Source organism: Micropterus dolomieu, linkage group LG11, assembly GCF_021292245.1.
Source record: "Micropterus dolomieu isolate WLL.071019.BEF.003 ecotype Adirondacks linkage group LG11, ASM2129224v1, whole genome shotgun sequence".
Classification (NCBI taxonomy): Eukaryota; Metazoa; Chordata; class Actinopteri; order Centrarchiformes; family Centrarchidae; genus Micropterus; species Micropterus dolomieu.
In genome coordinates this window covers 4,251,353-4,261,530 of record NC_060160.1, presented here as the reverse complement: position 1 = coordinate 4,261,530, position 10,178 = coordinate 4,251,353, and the positions used below count along the sequence as shown (strand labels likewise).

Below are 10,178 nucleotides of genomic sequence, written 5' to 3'. Positions count from 1 at the left end.
TGTGTTTCTTGTCAAATCAAGCTCATATGTAAGAATAAATCACATAACGGGATGAAGCGTCCACTCAGAACATGTTCCCTCCATCAGAGTCTCATTCCGAAACACTGAACAATCTTCAGCAGTGGAGAAGAACCAAAGTCTTCCCACCAGTTTCCTGCTCTGAAGGAAACATCTTAACTCTTCATCGTGGAGAGCGAGACCAAACTCTTTAGAAACACATTCCTCAAGTCAACAACTAAAGAAATGATCCCTGAAAGTATAGCCTTGGTTTGTTGAGGCTGTTTCTCAGGGTCTTGTGTCTGGAGACGAGCACTTTTACTGCTGGTGAACTCCTGACAGACGCTCCTCCTACAATCACAGCATCATCACTGACTGATCTGTTGTGGCTGACTTTCTACTTTCTGTTTTACATTTTTAATTGTTCATCTTACTAATGTCTCTCTCTACCCAATTTGTGTCCATTCTAAAAGACAAAGAGTCAAATAATTTCAAAGATATTCTGAGATTGACTTAAACGCTCCTGGGTAGATTTCTTCCCATTCTGCGACAGATCAGTGTGGTGTGCGCTGTCTTTTCCAATAAAATAGAAAATGCTCTTTAAACATGTTTGTTTACCATTAAAAGGCTGGTGCAGTACATTTAAGGATAAATTGAAATGACTTAGCAGTAATTAATGAGACTGGAAATGGCTGCAATATCTGTCAATCACAGAGAAAAAGACATCCAAAAATAAACAAATCTGACTTCATAAAAACAACAGATACCAAACAAAATGTCTATATTTGTAGTAAAATTCAGAAGAAAGTTCAAGTTTGTAAGTGTTTCTGTTAACTATCTTACATTCATTTGGTATGCATACAACAAGAGTCTACTGTTTGAGCAAGAAGTTTCAACACAAAAAAACTGATTTCATTTCAAAATGATAACTTTACATGTGCTTTACAAATGCTGCTGTGACTGAGGTCTTAATCTGTCAGTGATGATGCTGTGATTGCAGGAGGAGCATCCGTCAGGAGTTCACCAGCAGTAAAAGTGCTCGTCTCCAGACACAAGACCCTGAGAAACAGCCTCAACAAACCAAGGCTATACTTTCAGGGATCATTTCTTTAGTTGTTGGCTTGAGGAATGTGTTTCTAAAGAGTTTGGTCTCGCTCTCCACGATGAAGAGTTAAGATGTTTCCTTCAGAGCAGGAAGCTGGTGGGAAGACTTTGGTTCTTCTCCACTGCTGAAGATTGTTCAGTGTTTCTGAATGAGACTCTGATGGAGGGAACATGTTCTGAGTGGACACTTCATCCTGTTATGTGATGTAATCTCATATATGAGCTTACGTCCAACAAAAAAACTATTTAACTTTCAAATGTTTACATCTTCTTGATTTGACCAGAAACACATCAAATTGCACAGTCAGGGTGTCTTAAAATTATAGGAGACCAAGACTCCATGACAATTAAACTATATCAAATGAGTTCAGTTACATGATGAAATTTTCAGCCTCTGACCAGCAACTTTCATGTGTCTTATTTTTATTTTTTTTTTACACAAGAAATGGAAGAGAAAGATGCTATTTTGTTGTTGAGTGTTTTAACAGATTCACTTGGGCTGCAGCAGCCTTCGACGCCAACACAGTCAAATTTGAAGTGATGTTCACATGCTAAATCTGTTTGCAGGTTTTAACATGCTGAAGGGAATTAGAGTAATATTAGAAGTCCTGACAGGGTCAAACTTGCATCAGCACTCAAACAGAAACTGGAACTAACAGTAGACCGTTAGACACATTGTCTGTATCTGAGGCTTTACAGGACACAAGCAATTTCTTACTTTTTTTTAATGTTAGCATATTAGTATGTTGGCAGTGCACCATTGTTCCACTTTGCATATGACGTTTTAAGGAAATAACTCAAAACTATCAAGTGAAAACATGCAAAGAGAGTATGATTTATGACTTTCTGCATATTTATTTTCTTTTTTGGTTTGAGTCGCTGCAGGCTTTTACACCACAGCATTTGTTTGGACACTTTTTGCTGCTGTGAGTAGCTTCTTTATAAACATTGTGCATTGCACTGTGGGACAGTAGCGTCCATCAACATCAGACTCAGAAATCAATTCTGAAAGAGACTCTGATGGAGGGAACGTGTTCTGAGTGGGTTTCATGCTAAATAAAGCCAAAGAGCTCCAATTTAAACAGTTAAACTCTTCAGATTTCTGTTTTCCATCATTTCAGTAAAGTTCAACTTGCAAAGTCTTGTAACATTCACATCTTTTTAGCTCTACCAGGGGAGAAAATGCACAAAAGTTGTGATCCTATGAGGGTTTCCCATTGATGTGAACCTACATTTCATAACCTTGCCAAAATCCACACTGCCTGATATCTTTTAAATGTTACTCTCCATTTCCTAACAAACCAATACCTCATTTTTGTGAGTTTCAGTAATTCAGGCGTTCAGGTCCAGACAAGACAGTCAGTGACAAAATCATTGAGGGAGTGCAATGTTAGATTTTTTGTTATTATTCATCGAGCCCACTCATCTGTTCGCTGTGCCAAACATGTGATCATTGCTGCGCTGTAATTACTGTAAGACACACACACACACACATTTTGATGTTGTCCATTATTACACAGTCTCTGGATCAAGATTCTAAATTTCTAAAGTCAACAACTACAGACATTTCCCCAGAAAGTATAATCTTGTTTTTAAAAGCATGTTCAGGTAAAAAGAAAAGACACTCCTCCAATCACAGCATCATCTCCACAGTATACAGAAAAATATAAAGTCTCTCTTTTCTATGCACATGTACATGTTTCCTTGGGTCACTGTGGTTTCAGCTCCAGTTCCACATGGCATCGGCTTTCTTTCACTTTCGGTGTTAATGCAAATTTGAGCACAAATAGTTCTGACACTTTCACTTGTCATTTGGCTTTCTAAAGGGTACTGTGGGTCAACACAGCGTTGGCCAACACAGCGGTTGCATGTCGACTCAACCAAGAAGGTTCTTGTGTCATTCTGGCAAGAAATAGTGTCAAAAAACCTTTTTGTGCAAATGTTATGATTTACAGAAAATGTTCAAACCCAACTGACTTCCTCTTCTGTGATCAAAGCAACACAAACACTGTTTCTAAGTATGAAAAACTGACACATTTTTAAATCTTATCCAAAATCTGTGCAATTTCTGATTACACTCACTGACAAAAAGTAAATCTTTATTTTGTATTGTAAAGCTGTAAAAGTTAATACACTGAAATAAACTGCCTACATTTTCAATTATGTTTGGTTGAGAAACACAAATCGGCTAAAGTTCAAAATTAATTCTTGACTTCACCATCATGTCCATTTAGAAGCTGTTCTGAAGCTTTTGATCTTGTCATATGATCTTAATTAGCAGGTGGAGTTTGTAGATGTCCTGAATTACATATTTAGCCTCACTAGCAGCGTGGCTAAATATGGGTGACTATGTCCGGCTGTCGGTTGATAAGTCCACTACATTGGTTGAGACATAAATAACTTAAACAACTAGTATAATCATCATTGTGAGCGTGATAGTGTTATGAGTTGTAGTTTTTTCCCTGTGAGTTTGACTTTTTTGCCATTGTTTCATATGTCTATTTGCCTGTTTCTCTTGTTCCTTGTCCTTAGTAGTTTATGTCTCGTCCTTTCACTTAGCTCTTGGTCCTGTGTTTTAGTTCTTTGTCTTTGTTCCCAGTCCTGTGCCTTGGTTATGTTTTAGTATTTACTTCTTGTTCCTCATCTGCATTATTTTAGTTTAGTCTGCTCTGTATTCTGTGTCTTAGCACCTCATTCTGTGTCTCAGTTCATGTCTTCATGTCTTAGTGTTTTGGGTTCTGTCCTGTGTCCAGTATCAGTTATATAGTCTGTTATGTGTTCAGTAACCTGCCATGTCTGTTCCCTCCAGTATCCCTCTGCTCTCTCTCTGCCTGCCTCATTAGCCTCATGTCTGTCACCTGTGTTGCCCCCGCCCTGCTCGTTATTCCTGGTATATATGTTTGGTCTTTCTGTTCAGCCCTTGTCTGGTCATTGTTCAAGTTACCCCCTATCAGTTATGGCTTCAGTCTCATCCAGTGTTTGGTCTTGCATTTTTCCTGCCCTTGGTGTTTTGGATTACCTGTGTTGGGTTTCTGTTTCGTTTCCCATTTGGCTTTTTCTAGATTCAGCCACTCGGTATGTAAGTGTGCTTGCTTTTTGTTTGTTAAATAAATCGCCTTTTGTACCGTGCCTCCTCTGCCTTGAGTCCTGCATTTGGGTCCTCCAACCTGCCTCACCACACCACCTACTGTAACAGGTAGCATGCTAATGTGAGCATTTAGACTGTAGACTCTTAGTCTTGTTGTTAAAGCACTTCAGCAACCCCTTGTAAAAGAAAAACGAAAGTAAAGACATCAATATTTTAATTAATCAACAAAATTGGCAGATTTTTCATTCTATCAAACTCTTTAGTTCTGTCTGTGGATTTATGACTCATATGTGAAAATATAATAAAATAATGACTGGGTCGTTAAGATTTTATTCTTTGACACCCACACCCTAAAACCAAAACTTATGTCTTAAGCATGAAAGTTGGGATCAAAGTTAAACCTTAGGATCAGTGTATTTGAAAATAATCTCAATTTAACATGCACTTATAGTTTTTAATGACCTTAGAAATGCATCAACCACTGAAATAGAAGAAAAGGCTTGTAAGCTAGTTATAGTAGAGCCTGAGTTGAGGTTATGTGCAATGCAATATAAGGGGGTAATTTGTGAGTTTTAGATGTGTCGGTAGGTTTGTTTTCAGACTTTGAAACAGCTGTTTCCCTCTGCTTTCAGATTTTAAGCTACGCTCTGCTAACCACATCCTGATACCAGCACCATACTTACAGTAAAACATAAAAGTGGTATCTTCTCATTCCTGTCCACAAGATGTTGAACTCTCAATTTAAATTGCAGATGAGATACATAATTTGGTAATTCTGTGCTCAGGTGCAGCATTTCATCAACATAAATAATGTGAGCGTTACATTCAGTGCTGTATGTTCAGTACTGGAAACACCACTGCCTGTTTATAATGGCATGTTGTACCCTGTTGTGTGACTTTAACAAAAAAATAAAAGTTCTAGAGGCCAGGGCAGAGTAAACAAATTTATATCTGATCTCGCTTTAGACTTCTCTGTTTTTTAAGGAAGTGAAAACAGTTTCCAACATTTATTTGTATTATTTAAAGGCAGTTTGTGTCGTGAGCTATATATATCTTTTTAAGATGCTAGGAAAGGTAAACATTTATTGTAAAAGTATTATTTATCCGCATATTTTTCCTGCACTTTGCGTTGTTGGAAGTTGTGTGGAGGCAGTTACACCTGGGTTTATGGATATAATCAGAAAGTGTTCTCTGGTTTGAAATGAAACCGTGACAAAAAGCTGAAGCTGAGTTGTCTCCTAAGCGACACCTTTCCCGCAGTGTGATAGACTTGTGACATTTTTAAACTGCATATATGGCATTTTGAAACCATCCAAGCATTCACTCTCACATCATAAATGTAAGCTCTCAGAGGAAATGCACGTAGGTGCAGTGCATAGGTGTATAAAAGGAAAGCACAGCTGACTTTCTTACAGCGTGACTTAACCAACATCCTGAAATGAAATATTTGTCTGCAGCTTATCCTCAGTTCAGTGGTTCGTCAACCTGCTGCACAGACAGGTAAAGTCTATGGACATGTGAGTCTTGCTGCCTCCAAGAGCAATGTGTTTGATGTTTCGCAGCTGTGTTGGCTGCAGATCCTGCAGATCAGAAGGTAAGAAAAGGTGTTTACAGCACAGTATCATCTAGGTTATTAAAGTTATCAGCAGGGTTTATGAATGTAAAAAGTTAGTATTCACTACAAAAATGATGGCAGACTTGGCTGAACCACATAGAAACAGTCAATTAGAATGATATACGTAGTAAAAATGCAGTTTCAATGTTGGCATACATTGTGTGTGTGTGTAAAAGATTGTATCATTATAATTTTGTATGAAATCTATACAAAAATATAATGTCAAGTAAGAGAAATATAACTTTAGCTCTTGTTTGCTAACTTTTAGTTTTATTTCAGTGTCCCCTGTCTTGCTAACAGACAGGATGCCACATTAAATAAACATCCTTGCACCAAACAAAATACACTTTAGATAAGTGTCTGAAACTTCATGTGTGATATGATACTCAAACATTTAAGTGTAAAATTTAACATATTCTAAGAAGTCACTTGCATGGGTGTTATAATAGTAATTTGATTTTAAAGTAATTTTATGAATTTATTTTACACTCAGTGGGCACATTATTAAGTACACCTGTAGTGTAATGCAGTGTAGCATGTCTAAACTAGCTATGAATTTTAATAAATGTATGAGAATACCCAATTATGAATTTTAATATTCAGACAATATCAATCCATAAAAAACTCTCGTTTCGCAAAAAGGGGCACCACCGGAGTTGTTATTAACCTAGAGTCTCCGGACCTCTAGGTATCTTTTAATAATTATACAAGTATTCACCAGTGATCAGTTAGTTAATAATCACTCAATTATCTTAAATCAATCAGTCAGTCTGATATCTAAAGGGTAAATTCTCTTGGCAGGGACTCAGAAGTAGGCAATACACATAATTCCTTGGTTACAGTGAATTTATTAACTAACTAAGGTGATATCAAAAGGTGGTTAAATACATCAGGGAAATAAACAATGACTAAACAATGAGAATGGAGGTTCGATTGTGGGAAGCATTTGACTCATACGGCAGAGGAGAACTAATGAAAGTAAGCTATGAGTTTAGGAGTTAAAAGAAAATATTAACACTATGGGACCTCCCTGACCACATAATGTTTTGTTTGGTCTTACTGCTTGTTGGCGGCCTGCTTTGGCCTGTTGCATGGGTCCCACGCTAGCTGCCCGATCCTGGCTTTTGCTAGGGGATTCTCCACAGTTCTCCATGTCTGAAGCCCGTTAAGGGTTTCCTGCACCCTTTTAAGGGGAGTTCTGATAGGCTGTTCAGGCAAATGCTAATCGCTGGTTAATGTCCCTTTTGTCAGTTTAACAGTCAGGCACCGAGAGACTTATCTCAGCTGTTGCCAAAGGTGGCCAGTTTTACGATCAACTGCTCAGGAATAGCACTTAGGGAAAGTGACCTCTCCACCCCCCTTCCGTTGGGGTCTCTTCAGCCGTCTGTTGAGGGTTGATAATTAACCCCCCTGCTACTCTCTGGGAGAGAAGAGGGGAATTTGGAGTACCAAATTTATTTAATATAACAGGCACAAATCCACACTGTTGTTCACTACAGCAGTTTAATGCAAGCCAAAACAACAGTTCTTCTATAAACTTTTATTATGCCTGTAATGATCCAATTAATGTCCAGTACAATACAACCGTTAACTATGACATCAGTAATAAACATAATAATGAATTTACTCATTTCCAACAATGTCACCTTAAACTGAACATTATACACTGTAAACGTTGTAAAAGTAGTAACGAATGCAACAGATTCTACAGGTGTACCTAATAAAGTGGTGAGTGTATATTAACATTGCATTACAAGTACAAAATATTAACTGAATAGATCCATACTGTGACATTATGAGACGACATACAGTATATTATCTAGCTTTAAATAATATGAAAATACAAGAACAATAAAACAGAAACCAGAAAATTGAAAGGCTTTTATTGATGTTCAAAAATACTGCTGCTGAACCAAGATACTGGCTTACAGAAAAATAAATTAATCAGGAAAGTTTCCAAAAATGACAACCATTGAGAGTCGAAGCAGAAAAACAATAGGTCCCAATTAAAATATATGTAAAAACACCTTAAATGTACTTATATACTAGTATTTGGAATCAGTACTAATACTGCTACGGACCAATATAGACGGGAAAGAATTGGATCCTGAGATCAACAAAATATCAAAATGTAAACACATCCAAAGACACCAAATATGTTAGAAATTGTGCACAAAATAAAATACAAGGGATGAAAAATATTTCCATCTGCTGTAATACTTGCAGCCATAATAAATTTGCCTCCCGGGGGGTTTACAATCTGCACAGCAAATGACACCATCTGTCCTCAGATGAGGAAAAACTCCCCAAAAAACCTTTTACAGGGGAAAAAAGTAAGATATCTCAAGAGGAGCAACAGAGGAGGGATCTCTTGGCCAAGACAGGTGTGTACTGAATAAACCAACATAATGAAATTACAGTATGGACAATTATGGTGACAACATTATAAATAGATTGTAAACAGGATGGATCCAGGAGGACGTTGAGGTGTCACCAAACAGAAATGAGCCACAGTACCTTCTCCTCACAATGGGAAGAGGACAGACTGCACAGAGGGCACGCAGCCCTCATAATCTGTAGTGTTAATACAAACTATAGTTCAAGACTATCAAGACGGTTAAAGAAGTGAAACCTGGTAGCAGCATGATGTTATATGGCCAGGGATTGTCCAAGACTGACAGAACAATGATCTAAAGACGCAATCGGAGAGTCCCTTAAGAGAAAACCAACGTCATCTGACCAGTCCAGGGACACTTAGGGGTCTTTCAGGAGTTTCCCCAGTAAGGGTCCCCAGTAAAAAGGGGAATCGTTTATTCTATCCATAAGTGACACAATGAATGTTTGACTTATGAAATTACTTTGGACAAAATCTTTCCAAATGGGATTCACGGCCTAAATTTGTGTCAGTTTAGGGATTGATGTGAAAAAGAACCACTCGACTAGACGTTCACAGGCGCTGTAACACCGTGATGGCCTCAGGACAAGCCTCTGAGCATCCTGTTGCGATACTACAAGGTTTTGGACAAGGGCGGACTGGGACAAAAATTCAGCTCTGGCTCTGTAGCCACACCAGCCCATGAAAACATGCATCCACTACTTACATTTTTGATTGTTTGTCAGTGTCTTCCAAATTATGTTTGTTTCCTGATCTGCACCTCTATGGTTTAGGTTTGGTTAAGTTTAAGCACAAAACCTACTTGGTTGGCGTTTGTGGTCATGGTTAAAGGAAACCAAAGTTGACAGTTGGAAGGACAAAGCATGTGAAACAGCGGTCTACTAAATGACACCAGAGGTTTTTACAAAGCAGCAACCGCCGGGTCTGAAAAGTGAAGCCAATGTGGAAGTACTTTAAACCTGCATTCTTTCTGACGGGCTGCAGGGGGCGATTGATTTATTGTTCCCTTTCCAGCGAGGTGCTTAATCGCTGACGTAATTGCTGACGTAATCTGCACTCTGTGCATGCGTTGGTGTCTGTAGCTGTCGGAAGCTCCGTCTTAAACCGGACTCCACAATTTTACGTTACATTTTTTATATCCTTTTTATTTTAACTTAACTTGAGTTTTACGTGGGTCAAGGATTTTAGTCATCCAACATGGATTTTAAGCTAGATGACCGTAAAAATCGCCATCAACGCTACTGATCACAACAAAGCTCCGGCGACTAACGTTATGCTAGCCGAGATAACTCTGCCCCATGAGGACTGCACACTCCTTAAGAAAGCGAACAAAAAGATTGCTGACCTTATGGAAGACATCCGACGACTTTCAGAGGAACTCAAAGAGAAAGATTCCCTGCTGACTGGCTTTATGGATGTGGCTTCAGTACAAGCCAAACAGATTGTTTCTCTTAGCGCAACCGCTAACATCCAGGACACCGTGTTATGGGACCCCTCTAGCCTTCCCAGGCTTTTATCCTGCTCGACTCCAAAGCATCAGTCAACCTGGGCTGAAGTGGTAGTCCGTGGCTGCAAGAGAGGCTCGGATGGGGCTGCCTCTCCTCCGCACATCGGCCTCTCCAACCGCTATGCAGCCCTGTCTGATGACACTCTGGTCCATGCAGCGGATGCGCCTGCGGCTTCGAGTCTCCCTGATACGGATCTCTTTCGGCGGACAGTGCCTGCCGACACTGTTGCATCTCCTCCACCGGCTACATCTCCTGCACTGGGCCGCCGGTCTGCCGCCGGACCTGACCTGGCCGTCTCTACCCTGCACCGTCGGGTAGCCCTTCGCTCAGGTCTGTTACTGCTACTCCAACACAACACTCGGCAGCTCACACACTCCATCCTCAGTCCGCACGCAGTGTTGAACCAGATTCTGCTCAGTCCTGCTCTGGAACCACACAACCGGCATCTCCTCGTCCTCTTTTCTCCCCAAC

At 39.4% G+C, this 10,178-nt stretch overlaps 1 protein-coding gene and 2 non-coding genes across 5 annotated transcripts in view; 2 read left to right on the top strand and 1 right to left on the bottom strand.

The window, feature by feature from the left end:
- Positions 1–59: 59 nt before the first annotated feature.
- LOC123979668 lies at positions 60–266 on the bottom strand. Its single transcript, XR_006827280.1, has one exon. It is a non-coding gene; the product is annotated as a small nucleolar RNA U3 (small nucleolar RNA).
- Positions 267–1,079: 813 nt separating this feature from the next.
- LOC123979666 lies at positions 1,080–1,286 on the top strand. Its single transcript, XR_006827278.1, has one exon. It is a non-coding gene; the product is annotated as a small nucleolar RNA U3 (small nucleolar RNA).
- Positions 1,287–4,156: 2,870 nt separating this feature from the next.
- Positions 4,157–10,178, top strand: part of tnfaip2b (tumor necrosis factor, alpha-induced protein 2b) — a 19,592-nt gene continuing 13,570 nt past the window's right edge. The window contains exon 1 of one of the 3 annotated variants that reach the window (XM_046063679.1): positions 4,157–4,176. Coding sequence is in view for 1 of the 3 variants with exons in the window: in XM_046063677.1 (XP_045919633.1) it covers positions 5,732–5,783 (52 nt within the window). In the remaining 2 variants the exon portion in view is untranslated. Of the gene's footprint in view, positions 4,177–5,651; positions 5,784–9,991; positions 10,038–10,178 lie in introns of those variants that run through there. The other 2 variants (XM_046063677.1, XM_046063680.1) reach the window with 2 other exon arrangements.